The sequence below is a fragment of the Pollicipes pollicipes genome, unplaced genomic scaffold (assembly GCF_011947565.3).
Source record: "Pollicipes pollicipes isolate AB1234 unplaced genomic scaffold, Ppol_2.1 Scaffold_6138;HRSCAF=7277_pilon_pilon_pilon, whole genome shotgun sequence".
Lineage (NCBI taxonomy): Eukaryota > Metazoa > Arthropoda > Thecostraca > Pollicipedomorpha > Pollicipedidae > Pollicipes > Pollicipes pollicipes.
The window spans coordinates 22,693,001-22,704,269 of NW_023596818.1; the positions used below are offsets into that span (position 1 = coordinate 22,693,001).

Here is an 11,269-nt window from a genome sequence, read left to right on the forward strand (position 1 = left end):
AAAATAAAATATTGACTTAGGTCATGTCAGGTTAGTTACCCATTATGACCTCTAAGAAGTCCTTAGAAGAGGTATAATACGGTTCTTGTTATCAATAAATTATGAATGAGCACTAGAAACTGCCCCACGCAGCACGCCGTGGAGCAATAGACAGGTTGGTTTTAACCTTGGCCTGATGTCTATACCTAAACTTAAGTCAATGTAATTTGTTCATTTAGTTGTTGCGTTACCTAAGAAAGTATCTCAGAGATGTAGGACTTCGTCTAGCACTCCGTTGTTGCATCAGATTGGACGATTCCAAAGAAATTGACTTCGCTGAAACCATGACCTGACTTGTATCTGCCATAGGCCAGCAGCCGTACGAGGTGCATCTAAATTTTTGATATCAAAAGATTTGATATTAAATTGTATGCAGCTTTGCAAAATTTGGCACGGCTACGCTGCGCGGTTCGGAAACCATCCCGGAAAAACCGTCGGGGTGTCGATTGCCCCCCACCCTAGTGCGTTTTAAACGCCCGCTTTGATTTAGTCCATCTGGAAAATAAAGGTTGTGGCGCCACGATTATCCAAAATCCAAAATTTTTAGTAGCTTCTGGAAATCTTCGGCATGTGTTTCGAGACCGAAAAGGTGTCCTCAGCGTTTTCGGTTTCTGAGAAGCAGCGTTTTTAGGAGCACTGCACGGCTATCTACGACCGGCACGGGCGACGGGAGGCAATAGACGTTTCTCAGACCACGCGCAGCAAGCCGACACCGCTACATTAACGGAGTCACGCACCTAAAACATATGTTTGAAACACATAAAACTATGCACCATTGCACTCAGAAATAAACATGAGGTTAGCCGGCGTATATTCTAATGTCGCTACAATGCATAGTTCTGTACATATGAACATGTAAAGACGAAGTAGTTAGAATGTCAGGAAGAGTTGACGTGGAAAATTGACCTAATGGCTGAATGGCGAAATTATTGGTCATGCAATATAACCTTATTACCAATCGCTAGATCTTGCTCAGAATAAGCCACATATTTTCTGCTGGGCTCTATCTTATATAAGATTGCCGTTTCTTGGAAACGGCAGTCTTATTTCGTCGCTCTCCACACGTTTAAATCATCCCAAACATCATCTGCTTTTTGTCTTCATTGGCGTGCTGTGAAATCATCCGAAAGTAACGTATAATGCGTCTGTTTTGCTGGCGGCAACCTGATCTAGAATCCGTTACGTAACGTATGCCACCAAATTCCATCACGTTGCAAAGCTTGCTGGCTGCGCTTTTCGCTGCACACGCCTGCGTGCCGAAAAGCCGGGCCTAATAGTCTTGAAATCCACTTAGCTCGGAAAATCATGTTTACGGATCCATTCAGATCACTTCTGCTGCTTTCTCCACGCCAGTTGAGCACGAATTGCGTCAGATATGAGGGCGGCATCGTCACCAATGCAAATTCAATTATTCATATGCAATCACGGTCAGCACCGGCGAGAACAAACAAGGAAACTGATAAAGTTCATAGAAGATAAACACCGAAGTCTGGGCATTTACCAAACTCTGCTGATGTATTGGATAGGCGACTGAAGTGCAGGCGCAACGAAGCTGCTTAAGCTCGTAAGTCGATGTCGCAGTATATCTTATTTCGCCTTGGGCGGACCTGAAAAACAAGCTGAAGATGGAGGATGGTGGCCTGTTTTGAAAACCACCCCTACATTTTTAGTAAAGAACCGTGATCCCCCATTGACTATCATGATCCCGATGTGATCAATGGTATGTTTAATGGAAACCCATCGATATTCCAATAGCACGTGAGTAATTGCACAGTAAGTACACAGTGATGAACACCCATGATACCAAGAATTGCTCATTGAAAGAACCCAGCTTCTCGACCAGGTGACATCGCTCAAAGTCATCACCGCTGTTGGTGATGGTTTCAAAGTTGGCCTGGTCGAGAAGCTGAGTTGTTTCAGTATGCAGCTTATTATATGCTGTAAGCTGATTAGTGCTGGCCCACACGGAAGGGCGTCAACAGCAGCGCCACCCAGTGGAGCGTTTTTCGTACCATCCCAAAGGCTTTACGTGTTTGCACCGGTTTCCCCCAGAAAATCAATAAATGCGTCGCTAACTGCCGACACACGCTTTCGGTATAATGCAGCACTAACTTTCATGACGGTCTCTTGCGACAGCTCTGTGCATAACAGCAAGTGTTGCAGGCAGTGGTGAGAGGAGGGCGGCATATGGGACACATACCCTTCCCTTTGGTCTTCTCCATGGACCCCGGTCTGTGGAACGAGCCTCCAGATGACAGTCATAGGACATAAAGGCCCGAAGGGCAGACTGTAGGTCACATAAAGGATCTAGGCTTGTACGGCCGCGACCTAAAATATCAGAGGGCCTCCTGCACCGATTGAGTACCCCTGAGACAATGGGGACGTCTAGGTCGGCCAGAGACCACCAGCATCGAACAGTCGGCTCTGTGCAGGTCTGAGCCCTGGCGGCCAATTTCCCAAGCAGGAGCAAGGTGGAGCCCATGATTTGCATGGATCCAGGTACCTGAAACAGCGATTGGGCCCCTGTGCCCGTTTGGGCCCCGCAGTGCCTAACAGGGGGTAACGTGTCAAGAATTATCCCTGAGTCTGTCACGGGTTTTGTTTTAGGAGGCCCGAAAAGGGGCCGAAGGACCCCCGGGACCAATTGGCAGGCTGAAGCGGCCGGAGGGCCCGAAGGACTGACCGCATGTCACAATAGGGACGCCCTCTGTCACTAGGGCTGTGACCTCAAATGTCAGTCAGAGTGCCTCTTGCCTCGATTGAGGGACCCGTGGGACAGTGCTGACGTCCATGTCGGCCAGAGACCAAATGCCTAACAAACGGCTCCGTGTCGGTCTGAGCCCTGGGGCTCCAACTTCCAAGCACGAGCAAGGCGGGGCCACGATTCGCAGCGTTTGGGGCCCCTGAAACAATGAGGGTGTCGGTCAGGGGCAAAGAGTGCCTAACAAGGAAAGGGGTCCTGTGTCGGCAAGTGGCCCCGAGCCGCGAGAAGCCGTATTTTAGGGGTCGAAGAGGGCCGGAAGGGTCTTTTGATACCAAAGAACAAGGGCCCGATTGAAAGTCTGATGGGCCCAAACAGCTGACTGTACGTCACAATGTGGACCCCCACCCGAAGGGCTGTGATCACAGATGTCAGTTAGACGGCCTCTTGCACCAGTAGGAGACCCCTTAGCCAGTTCGTTCTACTGGTGCCGATTGGATTCCAAATTTCAGAATTTCAAGAGTTTCTACAGTCCAATTTGGAAATTGGACGGAGGAAGGTAATATTTTTTTGGAATTTTTGGGGTAGCCGATGTTATTTTGTTGTATGGTAAATGGCATGCGTTCCAACTTATTCAGCTGTAATCGGTAATGTTAATGCTAATGATCCCCATGCGACTAGTCGTGATTTGTCGGTCTTAATCTGCCACGGTCCGGTGCCTAACGGCTCCGACGCTCGACAAACTTTCCCCGTTCGACCAATTAGAATATCGTCATTCACGCGCCAGACTGCACGCGCCTGACGCCAGGCAGATTGGCGCGAATGAAAGTGGCGCAGGGATCTATTGAACCTTACAGAGATCTGCTAAGCTAAACTGGAGTCCCTTTGCGAATTATGGCACCTTTTGCAGCGATAAAGAATTTTTGCGCTGACGAAGGCTTTTGCGTCGATCCGGGGCTTAATTCCCGGGTCACTTTACTAACTCCCGAGTCAAGGATGAGACCAGTGTACGATGCATCCCTCTGAGGGCCTCCAGATTGACCAGGGACCCCGACTTCATGCCGCCAGAATGGTTAGTCGATCCCGGTAGGCAAAACGCGCTAAAATTGAATGCCCCTTCAGCACCTGACCGGAAAAGGCAAGATACCAGGTAAGAGGTCTTTTCAATGTTCAATGAAGCGGATTGGGAGGGAGGAATGGGAGGAATGGGAGGAACTGTGTGCACACAGTAGAGACTGCCGCACACATTGTAACTGACGCACCACGCTCAGCCGAAGTCATCGTTCCCACCTGTTTACGGCCCCTTTCAGCGATTACACTCTTCTGCTTTTAAGGCATCGTCAGGCCCATCTCGTTGACATTCCAAACGTGACTAAGAGTTGGGTTATGCTTATCCGTCACAGCTTACAGCGCCGGGAAGAATGTGTTAACGTTATGCTTGTTTAAGTCCGTGGCTCCCGCCAAGCTTGTAGCCTCATGTATGTGGATTGCAAGAGGGGAAGGACGTCGCAGAAAAGCGCTGAGCCCGGTCGGGGTCTGTGTATTGTTCTCTTTCCCACGATGCGGGCATCTTTAGGTTACACTCCTTTGCATATATTCATGCAAGTAAACGTGCGTCCTTGGTTTTGAGTCCAAAACATATAGTGGCCGCTTCTTTGAGGTACGTTTCCAGCTGCACTTTTTATTCCTCACGAAAAGCGAGGTGCTTGGCATATGCGATGGATCGTTCCATTCCATCTCTCTTGAACTGTTTCACGCATCGAGCAGGAGTATTTCGATAAATCCCATATTTTTCTCTCGCAGACCGGACGCGTCTGTTGTGGATGATTTCAGCTTTAGCTCGTCGCATGCGTTGGCAGGGGTTAAACCCCTTTTGCTCTTTCGTTTGCGAAAGAACAAAATGTTGTTTTTCTTTCTGGCGTACTTCTGGCGTCTTTTAGTATTGGCGCCCAATATTGATTTTGTTTGTTTGTTTAGAAACTGGCTCAATGCGATATATGCTTCAAAGAGAGGCTTTGAATATGACTGACAGCGAGTTTTCATTGGATCAATCTCGCGGGGGAGTTGGGCGTCGTCGAGGGCGACCCGGGTAAGCTGAACCATGAACTATATAAACTATGAACTATGCATGTTCAAAGTTCAAACAAGGTCACTGACTTAAACCGAGCGTGTGACATTTTTCTAAGAACAGTTGTCTAGGTTCTAGGGGCCCTTTGGAGACCAATCTGCAATTTGACTTTGTTTGACCTTATTTGACCCGAAGGTGATAACCTAAGAACCTCAAACTTTGCCTTAAGAGAGTTCACGTACAGGTCAACTCACTCTGTTAATTTGGTGTCTCTAACTCTCTTAGTTCCTGAGATCTCTGCGGGGTCAAATTGACACCACCCCCACCCGAGCGAAGAGCATCCAACCGGCCACCCGGGCGCGTGTTAATATGTTACACCGACCTCCATATATACCAGACACGTTTCCTACCAAGCCACCTTAGACCTCGCCCGACCTCTGTAATAAGGCGACCTTGGCGGAAGCGCATGCGGATGGGAACGGGAGGGGATTGGTGTGGTGCAGGGCACTGCTAACTTCAATAAGTAAAAAATAGCAATGAGGCGAATACGCGTCTTGAACAAGTTATTACGAGAGTCTTTAACGTCAAGGAGCTGTAAGTATGACGATGATGCGTCGCTGGCATGTGCTGCCCCGCGTGTCGGATCTTGTTCAGGCTCGTGACGTCAGCGCGTTATCAAACGATGCGATGGTGGCCGGTTCCTGTGTCTGATTTGAATCCGTCAAGTGTGTTTCGGCGCGGGGGGAGCAACGTTTGTGGACAAGAGTCAGTTGCGGCACCTTTCGACGCCCATTGTGGAACTAATGTGAGTTGGTGGGATGCAGGGTATTGTTTGGATGAGTGTGGCACAAAAATATATCATGATTGATCATCTTTGCTCTTGTTTAAAATGGAATTTGTTCCCCCAATGTCTTGGGGGTTGGGTTAGTGTTGAGTGACTTAACTCAGTGAATGACCGAGAAGTGTTCACAGCAAGTGCTGATGGTATGACAGCTTTCCCAACTATACCATGTGCCAAACTGCAATTAAGTGTGCACTGGCCAGTATGATGCTGATGTTGGACATAGCACTGACAATTTCAGTGCATGTGCATTAAATCAGAGTATGCAGAGCTCAGGCCAAGTTAACCATAACTAGCTGCAAAGTGGTCCAATATTTTAAGTCATTGTTTTTCTAAGATCATTTCAGGCAGACATACCAGAATATTTTGTTATGTAAGAATATTTTGTGAATTCAGACCCATGTGGTCTGCCTGAGTTTGGAGCTCAAATGCATGAGGTTCAGCATACCACTGTCCTGTATGGGTCCTGTGCAGTGCATGAATTTTCTGCAGACTTGTGTGCAAACCTGACAGCAACAGCTGTGTGTAGCTGTCTGTCAAGGCATTATTCCTGTTAAGGTTCTTGTGAGGCATAATGGGTGGTTTATCTCCTTTGATTACTGTGAGCAAAATTCATTTTTGTTTGCTTGTCTTGCTTTATTGGTTTTTTGTCATGTCAAAGTTTGTTTTTCTGAGGCTTCCTTGCTCTTATATGTGTTGTGCTTCAGAGAATGGATCACAAAATAAGTTCTGCATGCTTCTACATATTGTCACTCAGACTCTTTGTAAGGTATGCTAGGGTCTATTGCCTGTTGAAGATAAAGGAGATAATTTCATGTTATGGAGTTACTTAGGTACTTGTTCATTAACAATTACTTGGTTTTCAGCCTTAACTCAGCAAATTGCTTCTGTGCTGGGTGGTCTCAACATGTCAGGGAGCAAGAAGATTACTGTTTGTGTTGAAGGGAACATTGGAAGTGGCAAGACATCACTTCTGGACCACTTTGCTCAGTTTCCAGAAGTGTCAACATTGGCTGAACCTGTGGACAAATGGAGGAATATGAATGGCAATAACTTACTGGTCAGTAAAATAAGTAAGGCATATTTTCAAGTCCTTATTTAAGTGAAGTTTTATCATCACACAATGCCATGTATTTACTTTTCCCAGGCAATTAAATGTGTAGTTTGTACCATATATCCAAGGACATCCTCAGGACCATACAGGGTTTAAGGGGGGGGGGGGGAATGGTGGCAGAGCAACACACTTTCTAGATTCTCAACTCTGCTCTCAACATGCTTTCTTCTCAATAGCTGCTCAAATGATGGGATTATTGCTAGCTGTTGGGTCATATGAGGCCAGTAGGCCTGGACACATCAACCAGAGGCACTATGAAAATAGGAAGTTTGGAGAGTGGGCCACTATGGGGCAGGGGGGGGGGAACTGATCTAGAGGGTGGTACCCAAGGGCTCTTATTTGGCATGCTAAACAAGCTACACTACATAATTGCTCAGACACCAGGAGGAGTGGTAGCTCCATTGTCACCCACAGGCATTGCCCTTGTCCTAATATGCAGTGCATCTATGCATGGCCAAGCTAAAAGGTACAGTTACTTATAGTTGCTAATAGTTCTGCTGAAGTAGAAGGTATTGCTGGGTAGTTGTCATCCATGACAGAATTTCCATGCAACTTGAAACTCATGTGATTGCTCATTTCTTCTGTGATGTGAGATTCTGCTGTCCTTAATGGGATTGAAGCACTGCTCTTCCATTGCAGTCACCAAGCCCCATTTTGTCCACAGGACCTAATGTACTCAGACCCTGCTCGATGGAGCTGCCTGTTCCAGAGCTGTGTTCAGCTGACCATGCTCAACAACCACACCATTCCAGTCAAGGCCCCCATCAAGATGATGGAGCGGTCCTATCCACAGTGGCAGGTGGGGATGATACTGCAGTTCACCAAGCTCATAGATGGGTGGGATTAGGGGACAGTCCTACTTCAAGGGGTTTTTGACACCAGCCCTCCCAGAAGCCCCTGAAGAAGCAGAGGCATAAACTCCCACATTTGGCTGGTCTCCCTGATGGCCCAACAATGCTTGTTAGTCTTGTTTTCTGCCAACACATTTGTTTGTGCCATAGTAAATATTACAGCTGTTGACATTTTTGCTTTGTGTGCCTGATGTGTGAAACCCAGTAATTCTTCAGAGGAGTCACAGACCTGTGTATCAGCCCATGTTGGAGCTATAACGCGCCCGGGTGGTCGGCTGGATACCCTTTGCTTGGGTGGGGAGGTCAATCTGACCCCCCCTGAGATATTGGGAACTAAGAAAGCTAGAAACACCAAGTTTATGGGGTTCTTGACCTTATGTTAACTCACTGAGGTCAAAGTTTGAGCTTAGGTCATGACCTTCAAGTCAAATAAGGTCAAACAATGTCAAATTCCAGGTTGGTCTCCAAAGTGCCCCCAGAACCCAGGCAACTGTTTCTAAGCAAAAGGTCAAAAGCTCATTTGGGGTCATTGATCTTGTTTGACCTTTTGAAGGTCACAGTGACCAAAATCATACAAGACCGCTCAGAGTTTTGCATGTGAATAAGCGACAAAGATAACACTAGGCAGTATGTTCCTAAAACAAAATGTTGACCTGGGTCATCTTAGGTCAGTGACCTTTTATGACCTCTAAGAGGTCAATGGAAGATGTATCATGCGGTTCCTGTTGTCAATAAATTCGAAATGAGTGCCACAAACTATTCCATACCGCAAGCTCTAGAGTAATAAATCAGGTTGGTTGTGACCTTGGTATGACCTTTATACCTGACCTTAGGACAACGCAATTTGCTTATTCAATATTTGTGGTGGCTAAGAAAGCATTGCAGAGTTGTATGGCTCTGTCAAACACTCTGTTGTATCAGATTGGACGACTCCTTAGAAATTGCCCTCGCTGAAACCATGGCCTGACTTTAACCTGCCATAGGTCAGCGATCTTAGAAGGTACGTCTAAATTTTTGATGTCAAACGATCTGCTATTCAATTTTCTACTGCTATCCGAAGTTTAGCGCGGCTGCGCCGTACTGTGCGGATATCGTTCTGGAAAAACCTTCGGGGGGTCAGTTTGCCCCCCCCCCCCCTCCGAGCGCGTGCTAAGGTACCACATTGTAAGAGATGAATAAAAATGTTTGCTTTTTTAGGCAATACGTTTCAAGAAGAGGTGCTTAACATGAAAATAGTCCAGGGTACATTTGGTGCCAATTTTCAGGTCATCACACCTACTGGCTCACTGGGCAGCTGACTAACTTGGCCACCACTGAACCACTTCGGGTGACATTTGTGTCCAGGCATGATCGGCCCACTGACTGGCATCATGCTCGGCCTGGCAGGTACTGCTTCGTGGAGAACCTGTACCAGAATGGCCTGATGTCTGCTCCTGAGTATGCTGTGCTTGACCAGTGGTTCCAGTGGATCACTACTAACGTGGATGTCAAACCGGACCTCATTGGTGAGTAACGCTACCAACTTATGGACGAACGCGTGCATCGGCCAGCTGTGGGGTCCTCAGGATATCAGGACATCAGGCGATCCTCAGCACCAAGCCCGTTATCTGGCTCTGAGTGCTGCGCGGTGTCAGGAACTTCGTGCTTCATTGTTTGGATTCGTGGTGTGGAAATAAGTGAACCTTCCTATGTGGAGTGATACAACATTTTGAGTGGCTTATTCAAAGGGGCTGCCATTTAAGCAGTAAGTACACAAATTTTGTACAAAGCTGGTAGAGTTGAATTTGTTTAACAATAGTATGTATGCAAAACTTCATATGCAGATATGTACTGAACATTGGAATGCAGATATTCATTCTTGGTGTCGGGTATCAGGTGAGTGGCCACTGCAAGGGCCACCTCATTCCTTTCGACTGAGGAGCAAACGTGGTCAAAGAGGATGGTGACGGTTGCATTTGTAATTGCATTGGTTTGGTCAGGTAGTATGATTAACTTAACTCTTCAAGGCATGAACTTTACGCTCTGAGACGATCACCAATTGAACTCAAATCAGTTTGTGTTGTGCAAGATGATCCTGGAATGGAAAGAACTGAAGGTTAAAAAGATGTCCTCCCCGACCACCTGCCGAGTTTGTCGTGCTACCAGTTATCCCTCGCTCTGATGTCCCCCACGACAACGTCGCCTGACGCCCCCTGAACGCGCCAGCTGATGGACGCGGCGGGTCAACTTGCTTGCGGCATAGGACGGGCAGACGCGCCAGCGATGCCCGTGACACCCGGTTGCTTATATTAAGTAAATCGGTCCTGGTACAGTGGAGTATTCGGCATCGTGCACGAATCGCACATAAGGATGACTCAGTATGAAAATAATAAGAAGCCACTGGCACCACTTCACGCAGGCCACTTACCCCATGTCAGCGAGTTCATATATGTTCCCATGGCAGCCTTCACGGGGAGTATTTGTGCTAAACACCCACAAGAGGTGACTTGATGACATGCAGAGCACTCATGTACCAATGTCTTATATTTTGTGCCATTGGTTGTTTGTGCTTGAGGTGACGTAAGATGACAATGGTGCCGGTGGGCCGGCGGCAGTGTACCTGCGCAGCTCGCCGGAGGTGGTGGCTGAGAGGATCCGGCGGCGAGCTCGCGACGAGGAACGCGCCATCCCTGACTCGTACCTGCGCGCGCTGCATGAGCTGCACGAGGACTGGCTGGTGCGGCGCTGCCGGTTCTCGCTGCCCTGCTCTGTCCTGGTGCTGGACGCCGACAAGGACCTGCAGATGCTGTGAGTGGACAGTAGGATGCTGTGCTTCGGCAGGGTTTGGTGTAGCAGTGGGTTTCTATGGGTTTCTATTCAGTCATGGAGCTGACTGGTGGTGCAGGTTGATATTTCAGTGCTGCTTGTGGTCTTGAACTGCTTCAGTCACGCTTGTTTTAGTCCCCTATAATTTCAGTTATATGCTTGACAACATCATGTTAAGTAAATCCAAACACCGCTGGTACCTCTTGGTCTTCCGAATGGGTGGCAATACAGTTTTTGTGGCTGTAGTCAGCTGGCATGGGAGGCCATGTTACAAATCCTGAGTGATTCGAGCCCGGGATTTGACTTGTTTCAGGAAGGAGGAGTTCAACAGCCGAAAGCACGAGATCCTATGCTGCAGCGCAGTGAAGAGTCCGGTCAAGGGCCCGAGGTCGCCAACACCTGCTGCTGCCATCTGATGGCTGACCTGAGGAGCACTGTCTGACACCTGATGTGTAGTGGAACTGCGTTGTGCTATCTATACATGTTGTTCTGGCGACTTTTAGTTTGTCTTGTTCCTGCTTACTCGCTGATCTGTGCACTTTTACATTGTCTGTTTTAGATGCCCAAGGCCATTGTAATCTCATGAGGGGTTGTGATATAATTTCTGTGTATATCTATGCTTCCGCATATGTGCATGTGTGCGTGCTTCAACTAGTGATCCTCATGTTTATGTCGTTGAACATTAGAAACTCACTGTGAAGCATGTCTTCCAGATAGGGTTGGCCTCTGTTGACAGAGTTGCACTGGCACAAACAAGTGTTCTTGAAAGTCATGTCAGCACTGACCAAAGAGCATTTGTGTGCAAGTGACCACAGCATTCACATTCTGTAAATATATTTTATATCACATT

General features: G+C 47.6%; 1 protein-coding gene across 1 annotated transcript; it reads left to right on the forward strand.

Moving 5' to 3' along the window:
* Positions 1–5,408: 5,408 nt before the first annotated feature.
* LOC119106442 (deoxynucleoside kinase-like) lies at positions 5,409–11,269 on the forward strand. Its single transcript, XM_037230090.1, is given in 7 exon segments — positions 5,409–5,613; positions 6,516–6,709; positions 7,428–7,547; positions 7,549–7,562; positions 9,001–9,119; positions 10,209–10,401; positions 10,733–11,269. Coding segments are annotated over 6 exon segments (702 nt in total). The 5' UTR covers positions 5,409–5,613; positions 6,516–6,556; the 3' UTR covers positions 10,836–11,269.